This window comes from Lathyrus oleraceus, chromosome 5, assembly GCF_024323335.1.
Source record: "Lathyrus oleraceus cultivar Zhongwan6 chromosome 5, CAAS_Psat_ZW6_1.0, whole genome shotgun sequence".
Classification (NCBI taxonomy): domain Eukaryota; kingdom Viridiplantae; phylum Streptophyta; class Magnoliopsida; order Fabales; family Fabaceae; genus Lathyrus; species Lathyrus oleraceus.
This window is the reverse complement of record NC_066583.1, coordinates 473,204,500-473,215,491: the sequence shown is the minus strand read 5'-3', so window position 1 is coordinate 473,215,491 and position 10,992 is coordinate 473,204,500. Positions and strand designations below refer to the sequence as shown.

At 32.3% G+C, this 10,992-nt stretch overlaps 1 protein-coding gene across 1 annotated transcript; it reads left to right on the top strand.

Moving 5' to 3' along the window:
- The first annotated feature begins 2,474 nt into the window (after nt 1-2,474).
- On the top strand, nt 2,475-3,643 carry LOC127081397 (F-box/FBD/LRR-repeat protein At1g16930). Its single transcript, XM_051021655.1, has 2 exons — nt 2,475-3,395; nt 3,485-3,643. The coding sequence occupies exons 1-2, from the start codon at nt 2,475-2,477 to the stop codon at nt 3,641-3,643; spliced, it is 1,080 nt and encodes a 359-aa protein (XP_050877612.1).
- Nucleotides 3,644-10,992: the final 7,349 nt, after the last annotated feature.

Sequence of the window (10,992 nt, the reverse complement as noted above, 5' to 3'; positions counted from 1 at the left end):
CAAGAACCAAAGCCAAAGGGATTAGGGTTTGAGATGTAAGGATCAAATTGAGATGTTCAAAGGATACAGGGCATGAACAAACTTTGGATTTGAGGGTTCCTCAATGACATGGTCAAGATCCATGGTGTTCATGACTTGTACAAGCCAAATGAGGTCAAGAGCTAAGGTTAGGTATTTGGGTGACCAGATGAATCTTGAAACTTCTTCAAAGGGGACTCACCACCCAAATTGGCTTTGGATAGTGAGTGAGATATTTTGAGTGATACTCCAAGCTTTGTGGGATGCTTGAGGATGAGATTAGGGTTAAAGTGGCTTGGGCATACCTCAACATGGCTTGAGGAACTTGAATCTCCACATGTGAATCACATGCCTTGAATTTGTGGATTATTATAGTCATTAAGTACAAATTCCACATGAGATGATATGTATGGGATGTATGCTTATGGTTTAGGGCGAATTTGGGGTAGGGCGAATTTGGGGGTACATTACATTCAACATTACCCAAATAAACATATTATGTGCATTATAGTCAAAAGACCAAAATAAGTATATTATGTGCATTATAGTCATAATAGTGTTACAAACATTAATTTAAGGTTCAAAATATAATTACATTCATATAAAAGGTTACTGTGACATTTGCCTTAATATTTCAACCCATGTCTTCATCTTGGAAATACATGTTCCAACTTTTGGATCTTCTTGGGTATGAGCATCAGTCTGGTGGAAGAAACCTTCATCAATCCCTTCTATCTTTCTCCACATTCTAACACCACTACCATTATAACCCCATTCTTTTACTAAGCTTAGAGTTTAAAAATACGACCATTTGTCTTAATCTTTTCCACTAACGATTGTTTCAACTCCTCTTCTGTAGAAAACGAAGTTATCATGAACAAACTCTCCACCATTCTGAAATATTACATTGAACGGAACGATACCTAAAATAGTGAAATGGAAATGAAAAAAATTAACCATTGGTGATGATAATGTACAACAAACGACTTAAGAAAGCAAATATACTTGTTAGCGATGACAAAACCTTCACACGATAGCCATGGGAAGCGCAAAAACCTTGGAGAAGACGTGAACACTAACATATTTCTTTTCTAGATTTCGGGGGATAAATGGAAGGTTCAATTTTGTTTTGAATAAATAATTTCACTCACTCAATTATTTTAATGTTCATTAATTAGGAAAATAAAATAATATGTTAAAAATAATATTTAATACATGTTAAAAGCCATATGGACATTTATTTAAATGAATAATGAAAAAAAACCGATATGTACATGCCACATCACCCACTTTGTTGACCAAATCCACTAAGGGGCTAAAAAAGGGAAATCGTGAAAGTGCAAGGATGAAATCTGTGTTTTTTTAAAGGGTTGTTTTTCGAATATGCCCAATATGACCGGAGCGAAAATGAGTATTACCAATGTGTCATACTTAGTAATATGACACCTACGATAACTCTTCACTCTATGTCTGTATAACAAAATCTACCGTTGGATTGAAAACTATTATCATATAGATCATGCCTATAAAATTTCACATAAATCAAAAATCATTTGATATGTTAAAGAGAACGATCAAAATTAACGGTTTTCATAAAATTTTAAAAGAGGTTAGTTTTTATGTATTTTCTTGACTTGCCAAATGATTTCCGATTAATATTAACTTTTATAGACATGATCTATATGATAATAACTTTCAATCCAACGGTGGACTATGTTTTACGAATATACGATAAAAAGTTAATGAAGGTGTCATGTTATTAAGTTATACGAATATATATATATATATATATATATATATATATATATATATATATATATATATATATATATATATATATATATATATATATAGAGAGAGAGAGAGAGAGAGAGAGAGAGAGAGATATTAATTGAAATACACTGACACTATAAAAGGATTTTACACTATCAGTTAATCATAGACGTCGGACATTAAAAGAAATTTGACTTTTATTTTAAAAATTTATAAAGTAATACAAACCGATGATGGTGATGAATCGACGGTATAAAATTTTTTACACTGACAGTATATAGTAATTAATCTTATATATATATATATATATATATATATATATATATATATATATATATATATATATATATATATATATATATATATATATATATATCAACAAATTTAATAAATATTTATCAACAAATTTATTGTTTTAGTAAGTTACTTTTAAGGTTTATTCCACGTTTATATCTTGAATTTTGATTTGTTCAACAAAATAATAACAAACAGTTTAGGGTTGTGGAAGGAAACATGAATGAACAGTGAGAAACAGCGAGTTTGAAGAAAAAGTTTAGGGTTTGTGTTTATTTTAGAATTTTGAATTTTCTATGAGAAAGTCCATCGATCATTCACCTTCAAATCATCACTCTCGTTTAACAACTGTATAGCATACCAAGGTATTTTTCTATTTTCCTTTAATAATGATGAAGAAAGAAAACCCTATGGAAAATCATATTGATAACAAAGATAGGATCAGTGATTTGCCTGATAGTCTTTTACTTCACATACTCTCTTTTTTGAACATCAAACAAGCTATTCACACTTGTGTTCTCTCCACAAGATGGATCAATCTCTGGAAGTATCTTCCCACTCTTTCATTAGTTTCTTCACAATTCACATCTGTCGAGAATTTCACCGAATTTGTCTCTCAGATCTTGTCTCTTCGCGATAACTCAACCGAACTGCACAGTCTAAGATTTCGCCGCAATATAGCCGTGGAGCCTAGCCTGCTCGAAATGATTCTAGAATACGCTGTTTCACACAATGTTCAACGATTAGATATCGGTGTTAAATGTGATATTCAACACTTTCCAACTTGTTTATTGTCATGCCGCACATTAACATCACTTGATCTTCATGTTAGTCATCCTACCGTTTATGGTACGACCAAATTGTTTCCTAGTTCTTTGAATATGCCACTATTAACCCGCTTGGGTCTATGGCACTTTGCCTTTTCGGCTGGAAACGATGGTCGCGTCGATCCGTTTTCAGCATTAACCAGTTTGAAAAGTTTGAATATTGTGTATTGTGAAGTTGTGGACGAGCAAAACCTTTGCATTTCAAGTGCCAAACTTGTCAATTTATATATATACATGGTTCATTATGCACCCAAAACCTATTTCGGAATTGACCTATCTGCACCAAATCTTTCTACCTTTATGTTTAGTGGTATTCCTGTTCAGAAACTCTGTTGGAGCAAGAACAATCTCTCTTCTATCAAACGAGTAAGTATTGATATAATAGAATTTTGGAAATCATCAGAGACTTCATTGGTTCTGCTCGACTGGCTGTTTGAACTTGCAAATATGGAATCGTTGATCATCTCTTCAACTGCTCTTCAGGTACTTTAGTTGCAAACTGCATAATGACAAGAGTTTTTTTTTTCTTCCAGTTTACACTTATAAGATTCAAATACTTGTTGTTTGTTTAGGTTCTTTCCTTAGTTCCGAGTTTATCGGTTGAACTCCCTTCCTTTTGTAACTTGAAGTCACTCCGGGTAGAAAAGAGACAAATTGCATCCATACCTGATGGAATTGTGGACATTTTGACTCAAAACTCATATTCACCAAAGGTTTACATCATAGATTGATGAAGGTAAAATGTGAATTCAACTTCTTAAAGAGAGACTTTTTCTCGTGTAATTTTGTTTTTGCATCTTCTCTTTTTCTGTTCTTCACAATGTCTTTGGTTATAACTTACTTTGAATCAATAAATTAGAAGGTGATTGAGCTAAACAGAAATAAGGCTATAATAGTATAAGTAATGGAGGTAATTTAAGGTTATGAGAACATCAAGTCATGATACTTGCATGCCTTCAATGTTTGAGAACCAAATATATCAACAAAAGTGCACATGTTTATAGAGTTTTTGGTAGTATGTGAAAAGTGCATATGTTTATATAGAGTTTTTGGTAGTATGTGAAAAGTGCTCATTTTTATATTTTTGTTTATTGTTCTATATAGCCTGGTGCACTCTTGGTCAGGAATAATGCAGATGATGTGATTAAATTTATGAAGAAATTGAAGGGCCCTTTAAGGATTTTGCATATAACAACGTTGTGAATTACATATTTATTGGATACTTTAATTGACTGTTTTAAGTTGATGTTTTGATCGACATTACTTTTTTTTTTCCGAAATGCAATATATTTGCATCAAGTGTTGTTTTTCTGTGTCAAAAATGCATGAATTCAGGTTCACAAGGAAAAGTAAGATCAACGAGCTCCCCAAAATCACTATGCCAGAGAAACCTAAGTAATAATCAGCAAGGATCTCCGACTTTAATGTTGGGTGTGAAACATGAGAACTGATTTATTATGTATCTCATGAATACTTATTATTTTATTACTGTTTTTACAATGTCGGAGTAGATTATTATAGGGTGTGAAACATGAGAACTGTTTTACTAATAAAATTCATACGAAACTTTTAAATAACTAATTATAATGAGAAAAATATTTGTTTTGCAAGGATCCTTAAAAGAGGGTGATGGTATTAGTTGAATGGTTTCTACATATCAATTTTTATTATCATAATAATAAACAGATGTGTTTTGTATTAATAGAATTTGTATACAGGATTAACATTTCGGTTCCTTACTTGTTATTTGATTAATTTTAACTGATTTAATTTTTTATTTAACTTTTTGCTTATACCAACAAATCACATAGTCTTAGATAAACACTGGAGTAACAGATAACGGAAATTCCTTTGAAATTGGTCCAATTCTTCTTGCATTGCCACAATCCATCCATCATCAGATAAGGCTTCATCAACAGAAGTTGGTTCTATCATGGAGATAAGTCTCAACATTGACGGTTCTTCTCTGAATTCAGATCTTGTTCTTAGAGGACTATCTTTACTTCCAATTATTAACTCTTCTGGATGAGAAGACTTGTACTTTAAAGAATTTTTGTATTGAGCAACTTCTTAATAGTTAGAAGGAGCTTATTCAGAAATTACTTCCGCTGGATGTGTTTCAGAAGTTGGGATTGATTCTGAATTATCAGCTTCCGAACATCCAACTTTTGAAGTTCTAGCGTCTGCATAGATAGCTTCTGATTCACCATCTCTGGAGAGACTTTTGATATATGAACTCTGAAAAAATTTCAACTTGCTCTGACATTTTACTGTCAGACCCTTTGTCATCAAATTTGATATTTATAGACTCTTCAACCATTCTGGTTTTAGAGTTATACACTATGTATGCCTTAGAACGTTCAAAGTATCCTAAAAAGATACCTTTTAAAGTTTTTTCATCAAATTTCTTCATATTGACTTTATTGTTTAAGATGTAACATGTACATCCAAACTGATGAAAATAAGAAATGTTAGGTCTTCTTCCTTTAAAGAGGTCATATGATGTTTTCTTCAAAATAGGTTTGATGTAGATCATGTTCTGAACATAACATGTTGTGTTTACAGCTTCTTCCCACAAGTACTTTTGCACATTATTTCCATGAATCATTTCTCTAGCCATTCTTGCAAGGATATGTTTTTCCTCTCTACAATTCCGTTTTATTGTGGAGTTCTATCATACCCCAATTTTGTCCTACCTATTTTTTTTCTTTCTTTTTCAATTTAGTTTTACATATTGCATTGCATAATTTTAAGTTCCATATGCATTGAACATGACCATTTCATTTGGTCATGCACTTCATCATAGTGTTTGTTATCTGCTTCCTTATTCATGAGTCATCATTTTTTGGGTCAAATTATAAGGTTAAGCATTTGGGTTTTTTTTTTTTTTTTTGGCTTTACGGTTTCTTTTTCATACACAATTTCATTAATACCATCTGCCATTATTTCATACTAAAATCAAAATTCATTAGATTAACTTATGTTTCTTTTTGTGTCCCTTATCTTAGGACTTGCATATTCCGTTAATCTTCCCTTTTGGTTTTAGTCCTCACTTTTAGTTTTTTTAAAAGAGAGGAAAGGTTTATTTTAATTTGACTTTAATTTAATCAAATGTTGAAGTAGCATAATTCATAAATGATTGGTCACACTATTTAAAGTTTAAATTCAACATTACTTAATTCTTAAAATAACAACAAGTATTAGAAATATGGTTAAAAAATTTATTAGTACATTTTAGAAAATTCATGGAAAATGTGTTTTTATTTTGCAACATCACAAAAAATAAAAATAAAATAAAAAAGAGAAGACTTGGCAAGCAAATTTTCAGGTTTCCTTAGTAGATTTTTACATGCCCTCCATCATGTGTTCACTACTCCTTTTCACCATGTTACCTACCCTATGCGCCCATCCATCAGCACACCATCACCATGTACAACAATAAAGTGCTATGCAAAAGGAAAATGATTATCAATGATACATACAAACATAATGATAAATGAAAGTTGCAGCAAGGTCATATACATACCATCAAACATGAAAAATCAGAAGCATCATAACATAGATAACATACCAAAGGGGACCACACAAAATGGAAAATCAAAACAATTACACCAAAAAGAACTTACAAGCAAATCACAAAAACATTTCAGCAACATAAATTTGTTTCTATTCAATTACACATGAAATCCCACAAAATATGGGATTGGGACTGAACCTCTAACTGATTAATCTACAGAAAAATCACAGCTCATTATTTTTGCAAAAAAATTCACACGAGTAAACAAGAAAATATAAGGATTCCTCACACGTATCTCACATCATTTCACTCCCTATAAATACGATACACTATTTTATTCACAAACACAACAAAAAAATATACTGAACCTCTACAGAAATTTACTCATAACCATTACTTAAAGCTTAAACATTCTACAATTACTCAGAGTTTCTCATTGAAACTCTAAGGTAATTAAGCTAAACCTTTCAAAGAGTACTTCTCAATAACAGTTCAAATCAATATGTAAAACAAGTAAACAAGGATAACATCGATATAGATTCATAAAGAGATTGTAAATAATGCCATGATCAATAAAAATATATATTGTTACGACGAACTTACATCTAATTCCAACAAGAAAGGTATTTAGCTACTTATAGTATCTAGATACAAAGAGAAGAATGAAGATGAACATACATCAATCGTGATTTCCCAATAATTGATGCGAACCCAACTTCTGATCTTCAAGAAGCACCCTCTCCTTTTGTTTTCTAAGTCTCTCTCTCTCTCTCTCTCTCTCTCTCTCTCTCTCTCTCTCTCTCTCTCTCTCTCTCTCTCTCTCTCTCTCTCTCTCTCTCTCTCAAATGTAATATATCTCTCAAAATATTAATTGAAAGTTATTTATATAAAAAAAAATGTTGCAGACCGTGCTAAGCCCCAAATTTGGCCCTCAGCGCCAAATCCAGAAAAACACATTAAACCGCCTTAAATGGAACTTAGCGCCAGCGCGGAAGCTCCTACCTCAGCAACTCAAAGCATACTTTGAGCTTGTTAAGACTCACCTGAAGCTTTGATTTCTAAAAATTGTATGTTGAAGCTATTTCTTCCGCTTTTGATGTTCAAAGCTCCTCCAATGCAAACATACCTATAAAATGAGTTGCAAATGGTCAATCTACACAATATTTACACATAAGTTGAGGTTTTGACTTTTGAATCCAAAGAATCAAGCTAATAAGTGCCATTTTTCATGCATCAATTCACCATAATTTGACACTTATCAACTCTCCCCAACTTAGAACTTTGTTTGTCCTCAGACAAGAGTCTTACTAACCAAAAGAAACAAGAGCAACTACCAAGATTTCTCATGATCAAACAAGTTTTTAATAAAATAAGACAATTGCATGGCTCAAATTTCAAAAGTACAAGCAAATTAATGCTTTCCACTATACTATTACCAAACCATGATCATGAAACAAATTCTAAACACAAAACTCGTGTCATAAATTCTAAAACAACACATGCTCAATTATGAATCACACCTAGCACACATCTTCAATTTGTAATGAAGAACAAAAATGAGGGACTTGACTCACCCCAAACAATCTTGCTAACATCTTGATTAACTTATGCATTCATCTAAGAAAAGCATATTGAAAGCACAAAAGCATAAATCACAAAGGACTTTCAAGGGTTGTAATGAGGCTTGGTTAACAAAGAAGGGTCATATCTAAAGGTCTTTGAGACAAAGTTTACAAACTCTAGAAGAGAATTCACTTTTAAATTTCTATACAATTCAAAACTTCATTCACCAGTTTTCTTTATTCATATGATATACCCTTGATCACACTTTCTAGCACAACTATTTGCCACTTTTTTTCAAACAAGTTCATTTCTTTTTCAATTCTTTTTCACAATTATCTTTCTTGTTCAAATTCTTTTTCAATTTCTTAGCAATCTATCCTTTTTCTTTCTCCTTTCTCCCCAACTTGAATATAACCAACATTGCACATGAATGCTCCTCGATTTTCTATGGCACAAAACAAAATTTCAACCATAATTTGAAGCTTGATGGTTCAAATGTTTCAAGAAAAAGATTTTAGAATCCATAAAAAAATCGATGATGAACTAATATTTACATACTATTTCACAGTTCAACATCAAATGGATCTTGACATTAAGGCTCAAATGGGTTAACAAACTCTCGCTCACTCACAAGGTAAGTTACTTTTAGTCAGGTGGTTGTGCTCAAAATCAAAAAAATTCTTGATCATTTTCATGCTTTCATAACTTCAAACATAAATGCAAGATTAAACATAAATCAACCGAGTTAAAACAACAGATTATTGGTCTCTTGTACATATAGTAAACAATAGAAGTTTCCTCATATTTAGGCTTTGATCTAAAGTGATTCAATCATGAAAAATTATTGCAAAAGAATGTCTGACAAGTTATTTGTACAAATTACAAGTTTCATATTCATGTTGTGGTCTAGAAATAAATAAACATGTACCTTGACATTGTATCATCCTTCAAGCTTTTATCATTACCAAAGCATTTGCTAGTTGAAACATTCAAACTTGGAATAATCACTCAATGCTTTTTCAAGCCATTCAAAAGAAAACTTTGAGAACAAAATCAAAATTTTTACTAAAACTCTTGAAATTAAACTAAACTACTATATTATCTACTTGAAACAAATTAAATAAACCACAACTTAATTAACAAAAATCACCACAAAGATGGGGCAAATGGGCATCGGTGAAAATGGATAAATGGGCTGAGTAAAAATGATTTTACTAGTATAACAGGGCATGCTTAGCGTCATTAGACCGTGCTTAGCGCGATTTTTGCTGCTTCTAGCTTCTCAAAAATTTCCAAGCCGCGCTTACCGCCCTCTGCTGTCGCTTAGCGCCGACTCTGCTACCCATAATTTTCGAAATGAAAATTTTTGTCAAGCTTTACATCCATTTTAACTATTTAAGGCTTAAAATACTTAATGCACAGCTATTAAATACTTTATAAAGTTGGGTTTCCTCCCAACAAGCGTTTGTTTTACGTTGTTAGCTCGACGCCTTTTTCAAGTAGACATTCCCTCTTATTGCTTATTTGGCTTGACTAATTGTTTGCTCTCCCTGGTTTTGTTGTTGTTCCTTCGCCAACAGTTACCCCTAACCAACACTTGAGCAAAATTTAGCGGTAAATTCACGACCATCAAGCTATGGGTAAGCTAGACGTCAATTAAACTAGAGTCGCCACCGCACTTTTATTGTTTCCAGGGGAAAGAGAAAAGTATGAACAAAACCCAAAGATAAGAAGTTTTCAAATCAAAACTAATAAAATGTCATAGATTACAGGTAAGGGGGTTGGTTACACAGAGGGAAGGTGTTAGCACTCAAAGTGTTCTAGATACTCCTAGGGAGCCCTTTCTTGTGTGCATGTGTATTTTTATACAAAATGATGTTGCAATAAATAGAGTGGAGGGATGGGAAAAAAATCATTAATTATATTTTTGTGTTTGACAAGACCTTCGGACTTGTGCCTACGTACCAACATAAAATGAGGGATCAAAACCTCGTAGTTCGTGGTAACAATTTCAAAGTGAGTGCATTGCTTTTAATAAAATTTTAAGTTTAACAATGGCACAAAAGGCCTAAAAAGGTTTGAATGAGTGTTAATTATTTTTGTCTTTTAAAATTTTAAGTCAAGTATAATTAGGTCCATTTACAAGTTTTATTAAGAAAAGAATTTTAAAAATGCAATGGCATAAGACCAAAGTTTCTAATTTGCAACATGGTCTAAGTTTAGAAAAAACAAGCAAAGAAGATTTTAAAAGGAGGGAGATATTTGAAATTAAAGAAGTGAGGAAGAGATGAAGAGACTAATCCTTAGCAAAAATTTAAAAGTTAAGAGTTTAAAAGATCTGACCACACCACTAGAAAACAGTTATTAGCGTCGGCCATTTGAAGACGCTAAAGGTGAAACAACAAACACTAATATGTGTTTAGCATCGGTGTCGGGCCATGGATAAAAGTTGCGAAGCTACTGGGTAACATCGACTAGATATACATCGAGGCTACGTAGCCTCGGCTAAATCGAGGCTAAGATGACACTAAATGATCCGATGTTATATTGTTTCAAAACCATGAAAAGTCAACAATTATGCTTAGTGTTGCCCTGTCCGACTCTAAAGTCAACAAACAAAAGTCAACATTTTATGTTAGCATCGATCAACCGACATTAAGGTCAACTTATAAAACTCAAGAAAAAAATTATAGCGTCCGCGTCACCGACCCTAAAGTCAACATAGAAAAGTCAATAATTATGTTTAGCCTTGCATACACCGACTCTAAAGTCAACAAAAAAGGTCAATAAATATGTTTAGAGTCGAGTTGTTGACTCTATAGTCTACACAAAGAAACGTCAACATTTTCTAGTAGCGTCGGTCTGGCCGACTCTATAGTCAACTAAGGAAAGTTAATGAAACCTTTTAGCATCTATCAAGCCGACTCTAAAGTTAAAGTCAATCAGGAAAAGTCAACAGTAACATGACTTCAAATTCAAAGAAAATCAACCTCACTCAAA

What these genes read in the sequence shown, in the direction of transcription:
- LOC127081397 (XM_051021655.1), top strand. Translation starts at nt 2,475, where the DNA reads ATGATGAAGAAAGAAAACCCTATGGAAAATCATATTGATAACAAAGAT. An exon ending in TCTCTTCAACTGCTCTTCAG is followed by an intron (nt 3,396 to 3,484) that starts GTACTTTAGTTG and finishes TTGTTTGTTTAG; the next exon opens with GTTCTTTCCTTAGTTCCGAG.